The sequence below is a fragment of the Aplysia californica genome, unplaced genomic scaffold (assembly GCF_000002075.1).
Source record: "Aplysia californica isolate F4 #8 unplaced genomic scaffold, AplCal3.0 scaffold00041, whole genome shotgun sequence".
NCBI lineage: Eukaryota > Metazoa > Mollusca > Gastropoda > Aplysiida > Aplysiidae > Aplysia > Aplysia californica.
The window spans coordinates 1112563-1128082 of record NW_004797311.1 but is presented as its reverse complement, the minus strand read 5'-3'; the positions used below and the strand labels follow the sequence as shown (position 1 = coordinate 1128082).

At 40.3% G+C, this 15520-nt stretch overlaps 1 protein-coding gene across 1 annotated transcript; it reads left to right on the top strand.

Annotated features, from left to right (window-relative positions):
• The first annotated feature begins 3190 nt into the window (after positions 1-3190).
• LOC101859767 (alpha-aminoadipic semialdehyde synthase, mitochondrial) lies at positions 3191-15085 on the top strand. Its single transcript, XM_005092139.3, has 13 exons — positions 3191-3437; positions 5036-5168; positions 5565-5694; positions 7625-7735; positions 8072-8180; positions 9444-9520; positions 9938-10001; positions 10354-10533; positions 11569-11664; positions 12290-12405; positions 13565-13659; positions 14055-14231; positions 14784-15085. Exons 1-13 carry the CDS (start codon positions 3435-3437, stop codon positions 14903-14905), a joined length of 1413 nt encoding a protein of 470 aa, XP_005092196.1. The 5' UTR covers positions 3191-3434; the 3' UTR covers positions 14906-15085.
• Positions 15086-15520: the final 435 nt, after the last annotated feature.

Sequence of the window (15520 nt, the reverse complement as noted above, 5' to 3'; positions counted from 1 at the left end):
GGGGGGCATCTGCTACCTGTGGGCCTGGACAGTAGGCCTCTATCTCCTGAGGGCTTGTAGTCGGCTGGGTGGCATGATAGTATAAGTACGTATAGGTTCACATGGTTCTCGCTGAGCTTTATCAGCTGTAGACAAAATAGGGGTACAGTGTTCACCTCTCATTCAATTGTTCCCGGGTTCAAATCCTGACAGCGACGGAAATTTTTCTTCTCTTTTAAATTTCTCCTTTCCATTCTGCTTCCTCTGAGCTCCTGACTCTTTCTACTGCTTCTCCTTGTTCCTCTTACTGCTATCTTTCAGCCACACCCATGATCTTAAGGTAGGCAAGACCAAACACCTAGCCTTCTCTCGTTAAAGATCCATTGGTGCATGGTACTAAAATCGATAAGAGTACGCTTCGACCGCCACCTGGGCAAAATTTACTAGTACATGTAATTCCTTCTAAATCTGAAAATGCTTAATGTGCCCCCTGCACTCATATAACCTTGGGCAGTTGCAAGCGCCATACAATACTTACCTACAAAATAAATAAAGAAATCAACTCAACTACAACACAGACGACATACTTAATTTCATACCTTATTTACAAGAATGGACTCTCCAAAACTCATACAGCCGAGAATCGTCATTGTGAGGATGAAAACTGGGTGGATAATTCTGGTAGACTTTCCCATACGTCACTGCCCCCCCTCCGGATCCTCCAGTTCCTCGCTGTGACCAGAACCGGATCTCAGAAGCTCATTTCTCTTGATGAAGTCATCGAGGCCTCTCGCCAGGGCGTGTAGTCAAGCTAGACTGCCCTGTGTTGTTTGATGAACACCACTCGAAGACATCCACGGCGCTGAAGCTCCCGAGTACTTTGTCAGTGTCTCGGTATCATGTACAAGTTATGATGTCGAAGGAGTAGCAGTTTTGTCGCCTGTCCTACTAGAAAAGCCCAAGCTGTCTGAGAATTCCTGCACAAGCAAGTGAATAGAACAAGAAGTTTGGTTCCATTGGTGGAAAGATGATCGTTATCGCCTATGAGCCCTGTACATACAAGGAAGAAGTTGGCCTTGATACAATAATTATTGATCCTGTTCCTCGCCATGCTCAGTGGTACATCATGTACATCCACATTTTCCCTTGAAGCGTAGTAGGAAGTTCAGTTTTTCCTTCATTTTGAACGCGACTCCTTGTCCAAGACAGAACGAACAGGGTGGCTTCTGGCTTTGATTTTAGCTTGACAGTGAAACACCTTGACAAGTCAATCTGTAATTTGCGATTCGAAGTTCTGAATTCTTAAGGAGAAACTATAACATAGCACTCAGACCTTTTTTGGTTGAGTGAACCATCTTAATTGTGCAAGATTTTTTTTTTTGGTAAGTGTTTTACGGCGCTCGCAACTGCATACGGTCATATGAGCCCGCGGGACACCTTAAACATTTTCAGTTGGTAGGAAATTTTGAATTTTGCCTGGGTGGCGGCCGAAGCCTACTCTTATCGATTATGGATCACCAAGATAACTTTAACGTCCGCAACTTTTACACCGGACCTCCGATATTTTTCTCCCTTGTCCGGGAAGGCTAGGTGTAGATCTTTCCTACAAGAAGATCAGGGGTGTGGCTGAAAGACAGCAGTAAGAAGGAGTAAAGGAGTGGCAATAGACAGGCTGCTGAAAGAGTCTGGAGCCCAGAGGAGGGGGCAAAGGAGATGAGGGGGTGGGGGTGGGGGGCAGAAGGTGGAGACGAAAGCAGACGACAGAACATTGTTATAGAGCAGGAAATGAGGTGAAAGGAGACGATTTTATAGAGATTACAATGTTTCGGTCGCTACCCGGATTCGAACCCGGTACCTTTGAACGAGAAGCGAACACATTAACCTCTAGGCCACGAGAGCCCGTGCAAGATCTTTGATTGTGAACGGCCTCGATATCTTTTTTCCCCCTCGAAAGTGCGTGTCTGTGCAGCTTCTTGACTAGTGAAGCATTAGTTCATGCTCCTGGTGTAATGACTCAAAGCTTTCACTGTCGACCCAAGTTGATGCTTTGTACATTGTGCTCAGCCACAGTAGGGCACGAGGAAGAGTCCCTGTAGTACAGGATCCTTCCCACACCGTAACTGTAGGTACTTATGTCACGAAACCGGTGAAAAATTTAGAAGTTTTACGAAGTAGGCTGGATCTTTTTAGGAGCTGGGCTGCTTCTACCCTTCCTACCAGAGTCAACTTGGGCTCAGAGGTAGCTTTTACAGCATCCCAGCAGAAAGACACAGATACCGAATTCAAAGTGATAATTATTCCCCACACTGGAATCGAACTCACGTCTCCTGCGTGCGACATTTTTTTGGGCCTCATCGCTACGTACACCATATAGATTCTACATCGGTGAGGCATGTGCTAACTGTACAAATGGCACTGCAATCAGGACCTTAACATTCGATCCTGTAGCAGAAAACCAAAGTGTTCCTTATGTCATTAAAAACATTTTTTTTTTTTACTGTATGGTTGACTATGAAATGCAGTCTCGGAACGTGAGGTGTTCGTCAGGGTAAAAGGGGGACAATACATCCGGAATACCATTTCAGATCTTTTCAAGATGTAATATAAACCCAAGAGCATGGCCTGTTCGTTCAGCTCGAACTGTTCTTTAGGTGGAGACCTCACCATTTTGTAAAATTATAGCGTCCAAAATAATTATATAAGTTACCTTAATGACAACCTACTGAGGTTTAAGATTGCCTACGAATACCACAAGGACGCCCACGTGTCCCTTCAATTTTGGGGACAAAAGGTCTTTGAACTTACGAGGTAGGCCTACAGAGAAAAAATTAAGGCCAATACAAGTCCACTTAGTAAACGTTCCTAAAGAGTTTGCTAGCAATGCCATGATTCGAACAAACGCCAGCCCGTCCTGCGTCCTGACTGCTCGCATCAGTCTCTCACCGGATCCGTTCCCCGTTTTAAATCATGCCTTAAATGTACAAATTGTAAACTTACTGCTAATTTGTGCCTATATTGACAGTCTCTGAAGTTGTGATACGAACCGCCTGTTTGAAGTTTCAAAAGACTTCAAGTAAGAACTGAGAAAAACGAGATTAAAGTTTGCCCCATTTATATGCCGTTCACATTCCTCATGTTAATTATGGAATACTATTATCTGTCAAATGCTGATGAAGAAGATCGCATCATAAATTATATCACTAACAATACATATTTATTATTCTTCCAGGTCAGCTGATGACCTATATATACGCATGCAGCCAGTGCAACAGGTTAAGTTGCCCCTCTCTCTCCCCAATATACCATATGCTGTTGCTGAGACGAACGTTTCGGTTCCGACCACCGACCACACATTATCGCGACTCGTGTGCTTTGGGAGCTACACGTCAAGAGCACAGTAGAAGCCTGGACGGCTCAGTGGGTGTTGCGTGTATTGCGAAGATCGCTGCTTCTGCATGGTAATTGTATTTTATCAATGTGGTTTTGTATTGGTCTTGTGGCAGTTCAATGTGTTATAATGCCCACGTTGCGATATTTGTGTTATTGAGTAGTCTGTTCACTAAGATCGATAACCGCACCCCAAGGACTTGACTGTATAACCTCCTTGCCGCACCCGCATCCCCAACCCCATCTCTCTCTTTCTAACACACACCGCACCCCCCCCCCCCAAACCCTCTCTCTCTCTCTCTCTCTCTCTCTCTCTCTCACTTGGGCACATTCTCTCTGCCAGGCCACCATAATCATGGATCGTTTATATGTTGGCCATTGCAACCTATAAATTTTGTAAGCTCATGTAAGGAGGTACTGATTATAAAGAATACAATTACACTACACACGTCCTACATGTACTCTTTCAAACAAAGTTGAAAGGAGTCGACTTCTACACCAAAACATAGATTATTAAAGTAGTGGTTTTCCTTACTTACAGTTCGAAACCCGGACAGTTTTTTAGAATGTAAGTCACCCCTAATCAGTGGCATGTTGGGGTGCTGTTAGATAATATTCTAATAATATTGTAATTATTATAATCAATATAATTATACTGATGCTCATTCACGAATCTGCATACCTTATAGCCTACAGTAGAACCTGCTACAACTGAAACCTGTATAAAGAGATGGAAACCTGCGGAGTCTTTCCACCTCCCCCCCCCCCCCCCCCGGTAAATTCCTCTTTAATTACCTGTATAAAACGGAGACCTGTCCAGTGCGGAAACGGAAAGAAATTCCGCTCCCTTTCTGAGGGTTTTATCTGTCTAAGAGGGAAAATACTTTGCCCACTCTGCCCTGATTTGAAACAAAACTCGCAAGTTTGGCTCCGCCGGCTCTAAACTTAACAGGCGAAAAGGAGTGCAATGTGGGGGTAGATGTTACCCCATCTATGTGAGCCCTTAGCACTGCAGATGATCAGGGTGGTGTGGATGTGAAATTTCATAAATGTCAGTAAAAAGTGCTCGAATGACGCTCCAGGATGGATACTTTCATTGGTAGCCGGAGGCTAGAGATGTGAAATTCGTTTGACCAGTGCCTGCTGCCCTGATCGTACGGCGAGATGAGAAAAGAGTTCCTCGAATCATTGTTACTTAATAGTAAGGGGTGGCATTGGTTGACTGGGCTTATCACATCGATGGGTGGGGCTAAGGGTGGAAGCAAAGGAGATGTTCAAACTTTGCTGTTTTTAATAAGTCAAGCAGTAGTCATATGAAATGCAAGCATGGAAGGCAATGGATAAGTAAAACTGACACATGTCATTATCAGAGAGGATAGCACTTGAGAGGCGTTTTGACCACTGCTTGCTAACCGGACAACCTTTGATCCTACCGGCTGGGCCTTTGAATCCCCCCATCTCACCCTAAATTCTCCTGTCTAAGACGTAATTTTTTTCTGGCTCCCGTACGATTCCGTCTTGCACGGGTTCGACTGTATTTATGGGTCCATGAATGCAATGCGTACCAACAGATATTGTTTGAATGCATTCTATACATATTTATTACATCTCGCCCATATTTCTCATGTAGGAGGAAGCAGGATAATTGTGAGAACCCTACTCTTCACAGATCAGTTTCCAGGAAAAATTAGAGAGAAGGATGGCAACCTCAACAAGTCGAAAAGTACTCGTCTGTGGCAGTGGTAGAGTCGTCAGTCCATGCATCAAAGTACTACTCAAAAGGCAATGCTCTGTCACGATTGGTAAGACTCATCAAGGGTGTAGTCTGCGAGAAGTTTAATGAGCATTGTAAAGGGTGTTACAGTATACACCAGAGTTGAATAAACTCCAGATAGAGGCTCAAATGAAAAAGAATTTTTTTTATATTACACTAGATTGAGCTACTTTATTGTCCTTTTTTTCATTGAAGATGAAATACACATTTCTAGTAAAATCTTGGTTTTGGCAATAGTGTGTGCATTGCCAATGAGTTAACATTTATTATTTTTCTGTGTCTTTCTGTTTCATTTTGGAGAGCTATTAACAGTTTGTGGGTTGTTGTTTTTTTACAATGCAGATGCTCTAAGTAGTAATCGTTTTGTTCATGTGTATTTTATATTTAGTCCACTTGGTGTAATGCTGTTCTTGTTTTATTTCAGTTTCGATGATTCAGGATGAACTAGATGTCCTGAGCGCTACCTATCCAGGTGTGCAAGTGCTGCACATTGACGTTAGTAAGGATACGGAACAAGTTCATAACTTGGTAGCGCAGCATGATCTCGTAGTTAGGTAATGATTTTTACTTTTCCTCATAATGTTATTGAATTTTGCCTTGGTTATTGGGTACACTAGAACTGAAATTTTGGATTGACAATTTTTTTGACAGTTTAGTTTCCTATCTCTAATTAGATGGGTATACTGAATGTTTGAAGTTTGAAGTTTGAAATGAAATTATGTGCTGTTTCTCGATGTATTAACACCTGGTGCTCACAGACGCTCTCTTTCTCTCTTTCTCTCGCTCTCTCTCTCGCTCTCTCTCTCTCTCTCACACACACACACACACACACACACACACACACACACACACACACACACACACACACACACACACACACACACACACACACACATACACACATACACACACACAAAGAGAGAGAGAGAGAGAGAGAGAGAGAGAGAGAGAGAGAGAGAGAGAGAGAGAGAGAGAGAGAGAGAGAGACAGACAGACAGACAGACAGACAGACAGAGAGAGAGAGAGAGAGACAGAGAGAGAGACAGACAGACAGAGAGAGAGACAGACAGACGGACTGACAGACTGACAGACAGAGATATACGGAAGAAGAGAGAGGAAGGGAAGGAGAGAGAGGAAGGGAAGCAGAGAGAGAAATGGGCAGGAGAGAGTAAGAAATATAACAAGATCTTGCTGACTGTATTGAAGTGTGCACTGGTGGCCTTGTGGTTATAGGCTCCCAGACTCGCAACTGTAAGGTCGTGGTTTGGAATCTTGTCTGGGGCCCAATGTTGTGTCCGTGGGGAAGGCACTTTGCTTAAATTTTCCTCACTTCATCCATGTCGAAATGGGTACTTGGCTATAGACAGTGAAAGATCTTGTCAGTTTAATAGTGATTTAGTGCATAAAATCAGCAGCTTGTACTGTATGCTTCCCAGAAAGCCGAGAATGTTTCTGATTGTTCTAGGGTCTGCTGGGGAGTAGTTGCTCAGTGCATAGAGCCTGCTGTAGAGCATAGCTATGTGCTATATAAATTCAATTCTTCTTCTTCTTCTTCTTCTTCTTCTTCTTCTTCTTCTTCTTCTTCTTCTTCTCCTTCTCCTTCTCCTTCTCCTTCTCCTTCTCCTTCTCCTTCTCCTTCTCCTTCAAATACAGTCAAACCTCTTTATACTACCCTCCCATTATACCACCAGCCCCGCTTACCATCAGCCTTGACTGCTAGTTTTTGCCTATGTACCAAAAGGAACGCCTTATAAAGGGGGTTGGGGGCCTGTAGGCGGGCTCCAAACAGACAGTCAGTGTTGCAGTGTTGTGATTGGCCAGTCCAGTGATGAGTGAGGTGGGGCAGGCGGAGGAGAGAGATTTTCCGGATAGACGCATTACGCGAGCCACTTCAAAAGTGATATGCTATTATCGTCGCCTAAGAACTATAATATAATATTGTCCAAAGTGCCTCTTTACTTCAGTGCACTCTGAACGAAATAATTCTGAGGCGACGATAAGCCTAGCCCTAGAACTAGGCTATGCCAAAAAGTAAAAAAGAAAAAAGAGGAGAGTATTGAATTGCGATCATTGATGCTCAGGCATACGCACGCATCCACTTCACCAGTTCTATAGTTGGCCTACCGGTAGGTCTGCGATAGACAGCACAAGTGACAAGACCGAGGAAAAGATGGCTTCTGACAAAGACAAAAGGAAACGCTTCCCTCTCGAAATAAAGGCCGAGATAATCAACAAAGTTGACAGGAAAAGGAAGACTAATCTAAAGCACAGATTTTATTGATATGGAAGGGAGGTCATCATGCAGAATTTTAGAATATTTTCGGTAATTCCCCTTTGCATTCCTATAGCGGAAACTTGCCTACAGTGGGATTTTTCTTCTAGAACCAAAAGTCCTTCTATAACCATGTATCACGGGTTGACTGTAGTTGAAATAGAACTACTCTTTTACTTTATCAAAACCATTTTAAATACCTTTTTCCACAGCCTTGTGCCCCCTCCTCTGCATGCTGCTATAGCAGAACATTGCATTGAGCTCAAGCGATGCATGGTGATGGCAAGTTATGTCCTAGAGAACTTGAAAGCTCTAAATGACAAGTAAGCTTTATATCTTTCTCAAACTTTTATTTTCACATCAACATAATGAGTAGCTGCAGTTTTTTTTAAAGCAATTTTAAGGTTTCAGTAGAAAACTAGAGTTTTAAAGAGTTTGTGAAAGGAATCCATTCAAGTACCCGAAGATCAAAGGCATAACTATGAATATAACATGCATATATGCATGTCAAAACATGTATATTTTTTTCCATTTAAAATTGAAAACAAAGTAAAAGATAATGATCTTGAAATGAGAGGTTTTATCAAGTATGCTGACTAGAAAATCCAAGTATAACTTTAGTTACACAAAATGTCCTGTGTTGTTATTTTTTTTCCCAGGGCTGTTGCAGCTGGAGTGACTATCCTCTGTGAAGCAGGACTAGACCCTGGGATCGATCATATGATTGCACTGAGGTGTATTGATTCCATCACAGAGAGGAATGGTCAGGTAACTTGTTTCTTTAACATTGCATTAGCTATTGGTCACTGTTGTATCTCAAGTCAAAAAGAACAACAGCGGTTCCTTAATGAATAGGGCATTTTAATGCTGTGTACATTTTCAGAAGGGACGTTTACCAAGATGGCCCAAAACCGACAGAGCTGGAGATCCTTTGTTGCTGCCCTAAATGCCAGATGGCGTAATGGGTAGTAAGTAAATAAGTAACATTTTAGGAAAGTATTTCATACATAACGTGGAAGTGCAAGTGAGATAGAGTTCACATCTAAGTTAATCTTTTAAGAAAATGAGAAAATATAGTTAAGACATAATGGATTTAGAAACTGTTTTCTTTCATGCAGCGAGCCAATACTAGCAGGATCATGATATCATTTAATTTGATTCAATTATGAAATTCAAAAGTGTTTTGATATCAATGCCTCGCTCCAGTCTTCTTGGGTTTTTTTTTTTACTATACAGTGAATCTTTGTTCACCTCCCACTCTCCCCTACCCTCCCCTATATCCTTTGCTCACCTATCGTTCCCGCCCCATCTTTTCCTTCACTCTCCCCCCCACCTTACTCCACCTCTCCCTCATCACCACCTCTCTTAAAGCTGTCTTCTTCTCTGTGTCTTTCAAGGCTTTGGGAAATGTGCAAACTAAAGTATGTGGTAGCCTATCACTCAGAATGAAGGTTAATGCTCTGAAGCATAGGTTGGGGTCAAAAGTTCATTTTATATTTCGTGAATGCCGTTGAGTTTTAAGATGGATTGGGTCATGTTAGCAAGGCTTATGGTATTTTAGGAATATGCTTCTGTCCCTCTTTGTATAGATCAGTGTGTCTTTAACTTCTTAATTATAAGGGAAGCTGTAGGTAATCAAGAATCTTTGCTTATAGCTATTAAACAAGTCAATGTATGTAAAAGTCATTAGTGATTTATGATGATCTCTTGAAAAAAAAATCAATGTAGGTGTTTTTATACCCCTGTGAACACAGTTTGGATGATTAATTTAGGACTTAAACTTTGACCCTGCTTGTCAGGGCCAACCCTGCCTGAGAGGGATACAACATACCAACAAAAAGACTGAGATACATGATCAAAATCTTCCACACGGAGAGTCAAAACTTGGGGCTTCTGCATGCCGCTGTGAAGCACCTAACTGCTACACAATAGAACCCAGTAAATCTCTTGACGTTGTCGACATTGGTACAATCAAGCTTGTCTAGGATACAAAGTTTCAATATGGTTTGAATATATTTCTGTATTTCACAGATTACTTCGTATGATTCAGTTTGTGGAGGGTTGCCAGCCCCAGAATGTTCCCGTGTCCCTTTGCGATACAAGTTCAGGTAGACCGTTCCTCTTGACTAATTTAAGTCATTTTTTTATAAAGAAGTTCAAGGATTGAATGGGTGATCTAATTTTACATTATTCATATGTAGGCCTATTATAACGAACTATGGAAACCTAGGCCGTGAACAAGTCCATTATTTACATTTATAATATTGTATAAATTTGTAAATAGAACAATGTAGTATATTAAAAAAGAATGTTGGAAGGATGTTATATTATTGTATGGCATATGTTGTTGTATATACTGTATGACTTTAGGGCCTACTCTTGATTCTGCTAAATAGGCTCTGCTGCATGCTAAGAACAAGTCAGGATCATATTATTACAGTGAACTCTGTTACTTTACACTGCTGTTTCTCCCTAATCTTATCACCATGCCTGTATTATAACCAAAGACTTAATATTTCTACCAGCTGGTATCCCAAAGGAGTGTTGCTTTCAGCCATAGCCAACTCAGTGTACCTAAAAAATGGCAAGGTATGTTCATTGTTATGATATGAGTGGGTTTCTTTTCCTACCATTTTTTTTAAAGCTATAATTTAAGCACAATTTGATCATATACTGGTACTTCTATCAATGCGAGAGGGGATTTCTGGATTGAATTACTGCTTTGCATCACATGAATAATTTATATATTCATTTCATATAAGAATGCATGCTCAAGACTTACTGATTTGGCTTTTTACATTTTTGGATTCAAAACAAAATATGATAAAGTTTTGTAATTACTGGCAGTTGATTTAACAAACAGACTTTTATCCCTATCATATTTAATGATTGCAGATAGTTTGTTGTTGAGCAGCATTTTATATGTACATATGTTTCAAAGAGAGTGGAAGTATCAGCTCAAGATCTGGACAAGATTCCGGACCCCTCTCTGAAGGTTCCAGATCAGATGATTGGGGATGAGGAGCTAGAGGTGATCCCTAACAGAGACTCACTGAAGTATGTTGACCTGTATGGGATTCAATCAGCCAGCGCTGTCTTCAGGGGAACTTTTCGATATAAGGTTCGAACCTTTTTCATGTGGGATTTGATTAAAGGCTCAGTTGAACAAGGGTATTTTGAACCAGTTGGGACTGAGTTGTTCATTTTGAGTAAGTTGAAATTAAAGTTTATTATGTCCCATTGTTGTAATTGAATGCAAATGAAAATGTACTTTCCACTACACATAATTGGCTTTTATTCAAGTTGTGTGATTTAAAACCTAAAAAAGTAAGAAGTGTCTTCATTTCTTACTCATTCCATATATATACACTTTAGTTTCAATGTGTCTTTTTTTACCTTGATAGTAGACCAGTCTAGGGGCGTTTTACAGTGAGTTGGTCTACTCACTGTGGTAACGCCTTCTCACTAGTATCTAGCTCTTTGATCTCATCTTCATACTCATAAACCCTTTGTCCTTTAATTAGATTAAATGGAATGAAGGCGTAGTCTATGATCCAGGACCATACAGTGTTTCCTATTATCTCCTTCTTGCACCGCAACCTCTTATTCTTACACTCACACCAAAATTGTTTCTGCCATGTTTGTTTGGCTAGTTCCATTGCAAGTTGTAGATTGTTTTTATGTTCCTTTCCTGGCTTGACTAGTGAGTTGGAATGGCAGGGAAAGTTTAATCACAGACACCATGTTTATTAGATTCACAGTAGGAAAAAAATGTTTGAGTGTCCATGTTTTGGTAAGTTTAGCAAGCTTTGAACCCAAAGATTGCATGGATGGAAAAAAAACAACCCAACTAAATTTATTATATATATATATATATATATATATATATATATATATATATATATATATATATATAATATATATATATATATATATGAAGGAATAATATTGCCAGGTGTCTCCATTGTAAAAGTACCATGTATGAGTATGTGTGGCCTCAAAGAAATGGGGATGACATGTACTATAATTTTCTCAGTTAAAAATCAAGAGCGCAGTACGTGCATGCTGTGAGTCACCAAGTAAACTTGCCATTATTCTAGAATGTGAGTTGGATCCTGTAATAAATGGTCTAAATTACCCCACATCTGTCTAATAGGGATATAATGATGTAATCAAAGCCTTCAGCTCCCTTAGACTGCTGGAGACGGAAGAAAAGTCTTTTCTTTCTGCTGGATCTGATCCCATTACTTGGGTAAGTCATTGAGAATTCGTTTTCCCTATTTCTTATAGCGATTTAGACATCTCTGAGTAAAATTGTACATAGGGCCTACTATATCAAATTTTATGTATGAGGACTAAAAGCAACTCACATTTAGAGGTTTCTGCTCACTGTGGGTTGGATTACAGTAATCTAGACTGCACTGTCTCTACCTTAGAACATGCCATTCAAGAACCTTGAGTGTGCCTAAGAGCCTATTATTTTTGTGTAATGGAATTTTAGTTCTGTATTTCTTGCAAGTCTGACTACCCGTTTTACGTGATAACACATATTACGGTCATTTTCAAATGGTAGGTGCCCTTTCCCATGAAATCCACAAAGAGCATGGTCTACAAAGAACCGTCCTTTTTGTCTCCCGATGACCAGGTTCTTGGGCAGAGACTGTGTGTGTACATATGTGTGTGTGTGTGTGTGTGCGTGCATTCATGTGTGTGTGTGTTGGTAAGTTATTTCTATTCAGTTCTAACCTTATAATTCACTCCTCAATAAGAGAGTTTTGAATTTGCATCATGTGTATTTCACTGTTGAGCTCATAAAAACATTGTACAAATGAACTGATGAGCAAGTGCATCAACAGTACTACTATTATAAATTGCAGAAAGACTTGATGGCCAGACTTCTAGATTTACCACAACAGTCAAGTTATGTGCAAGTTAGAGAGCAGCTTCATGAGAGATTTGGCAGAAATGATCTTGTTACAGATACTGTAGTTAAGTGAGTAGTTGGTTTATGTAATAAGTCATGTACAGTGAAGCCTGCCTGAACAACCACCCGTCCGAGACAGTCAACTGTACAAACGATTGCCCAAGACAATAACCTGTTCAATGTGTCCGCAACAGCTGTATTTTATCAAACAAGACTACCGCACAAATTTCTCATCACCAGACACATGGCCATAAATTATTGCATTTGTTTTCATTGAAGGACACATAGTAATGCATTGAGACACATACACAGACAAACTAATGATGATATACACTTATAGACAGACAGACAGACAGACACACACACACACACACACTCTCTCTCTCTCTCACACACACACACACACACACACACACACACACACACACACACACACACACACACACACACACACACACACACACACGCAAACACACACAGACTGAGACATGCACTGATATAGACAGACAGACAGACAGACAGACAGACAGACAGACAGACAGACAGACAGACAGACAGACACACACACACACACATACACAAACACACACCAACACCCACACACCCACACACACACACCCACCGACACATGCACACTCACACATAAACACACGCACACACACACACACGCACACACACACTCTCACACACACACACCCAAAACCTCCATTTCTGTCCTTTCTCATAAAGACAAAAAAAAAGCAATACAGTTTAATGGGTCTTAAGACAGTCCTAAGCTTTGGCTTGAACTCCAGAACAGAATCGTTGGTTTTCTTTATTTTCATCGATGCTACCCAAAATGTCCGCCTGTCTAAGACAACGACTTTTTTCCTCAACAATGAGTATCCATTTTGGACGGTTTCGTCAGAACTTGTTTTTCAGTGATGACACATGTAAAATAACATTATCTGGATGACTGTTTTTATTTTAAGCTTCACTTTTGTTTAGTTAATGTGATAATCTTGTACTGAATGAGTTCTATTTTATGAAAGATATTTTAGCTTCTTTTGGAATCACTTCTTTTTGACTGAACTGTCTATTCCTTCTTAAAGGGTACCAAACACTTTAAGTATTTTTAGGCTATGTTTTAAAAAATAAATAAAGCATTGTTATGTTTTCACAAAATACTTTTTCAACAAAGCAGCACAAGTGCATATATAAGTTATATTACATTTTCTTTTTGTTTCAGACTTGGCTTGCTTGATGAGACGTTGGTGCCTCTGCTTGGTGCGCCTGTGGATGTGCTCACAGCTCAGCTTCTTAGCTGCGACTCTTTATCTTTTGGTGAGTTCCTCTCACTGATGTCTTTTCAATTTTAACAATTGAGGATTTGAATCAAGGAAAATGACTGCTCGTTATGGGCCTTTGGCCAAGTCTAGGATTGTAGATCTCAGATTGTACTTTGGGCTTGAATTGGGGTGAATTCTCAGAATGGACAATGATTGTACCTTTATATTGAATCCTAAAGGAGCGATCAAAGCACTAAGGGAACAAGTTCCATTTTCTGTTGTTGAAGCGGTAATCTTGATTTGTTAGTAAATTGTATGCAAGTCATGTTTGTCTCATATGTCACTGCTTTATAGAAACAGCAAATGTGGTGATGTTCTTGCTCTCTTCATATATATTCGGTGTATGTATTTCAGTTTGTTAACATGGTCTTATTGTGGGGTTTTTTCCAGGTCCAGAGGAGAGAGACATGGTACTCATGCGTACCAAGATTGAGGCAAAGTTTCCTGATGATTACAGAGAGAGTCATAATTTCGAACTGGTCTGCTACGGTCAACCTAATGGCCATTCAGCAATGTCCTTGACAGTTGGACTTACAATTGGAGAATGTTCCTGTTTGTTATTGGATGGTCAGTTTTTGTTTCATCTTTTTGTAAAGAAAGTTTACATTCAGATACCAGTTATTCTATCTCCTTAAGTTCTCTTTTTATTCTTTTAATGCCACTTCTGAAACAGATGTGGGTCATCCTTGTTCACCTCTCATTTTCCAATTACTTAATATTTTAAGCTCTCTAAGCTCAGACAAGTGTGTTAGTGTTAGTATCAGCTTTTTTGCCCAGGCCAATTTAAAGATTGGGACTGTCAATATGTTAGTGTGAACGAAATTATTTTGGCCCTCATGTTGATTGTAAGGCCTTTACGATCTGTTTTTTCATCATATACTGGGGTTATACCATGTTGGTCTATTTGTTTTGTTATGCCACTCTCTGTGATAGTCACAATGCTGAGATAGAACCTAGTATATTGTATGATATATTTACCAGTAAATAAAGTAAAGTTTCCCATAATTTGTTAATTTTTTTGTCAAGATTCTTTTTATCAAAATAAAGATTTTTATTTAGAAATGCCCTTCGTTAGACTAATGGTTCTTACCAGTCATAAATTTTTCTCTTGTTTACCAGGAAAGGTGAAGAGGTCTGGAATCATACTCCCAACAACACCAGATATCTACACTCCTGTGCTTCAGTTGCTTGAAGAGGAAGGCATCCACGTTGACAGTGATATAGAAACTTGCTCGCTATAGAGGCGAGTACCCAAACCTTGCTTTGAAAATCATGTCTCATCATGAAATAGTAATGTCTTTGTACCACTTGTGTATCAGCTATATAGTGTCGAACCAGTCCAAGACATCCACCCATAATTGAGTAAAAAAGTGGTCATCTTAGACAGGTAGTCTTCATGGGCAGGTCAGATGAAAATGAAATGAAAAAAACCCCATAACCCACTGAGGTCCCGACCAGAGATGGTCGCAGGCTGATGACTGCTTTTTAGTTGTAGAAAGAATTATCATCACTTGCAACACATAAAAGTCATAGCATTTATAATAAAATGATAAGTTGTTGCAAGAGAATAACAAACACTCAAAAGAAAGTAGAGAGATCAGGACGATAAGAGGTGAGGAAAGAGCACACCACACGAGAGCACCCACCAACCATCGGCTCTGGACTGTTTAAGACTGCTTTATTAAAATGGGTTGGGTTTATGGGAGTGGGGAAAGGGAGGTTTGGGTTTTCATTGGGTAATGAGAGATTTTGTGTGGTTGTCTTAGACAGGTTTTGGGGGTTGTTGTTTGATAAAATGTAGATGTCAGGACTGCAGTGGAGAGGTGGTCTTCTTGGGTAGAGTCATTGGGAGGGGG

Bases quoted from the DNA above. Each gene is read 5' to 3' on its own strand.
- LOC101859767 (XM_005092139.3), top strand. The intron at 9,521-9,937 runs GTAGACCGTTCC...TATTTCTACCAG, and splicing joins CCTTTGCGATACAAGTTCAG to CTGGTATCCCAAAGGAGTGT. The intron at 11,665-12,289 runs GTAAGTCATTGA...TATAAATTGCAG, and splicing joins GATCTGATCCCATTACTTGG to AAAGACTTGATGGCCAGACT.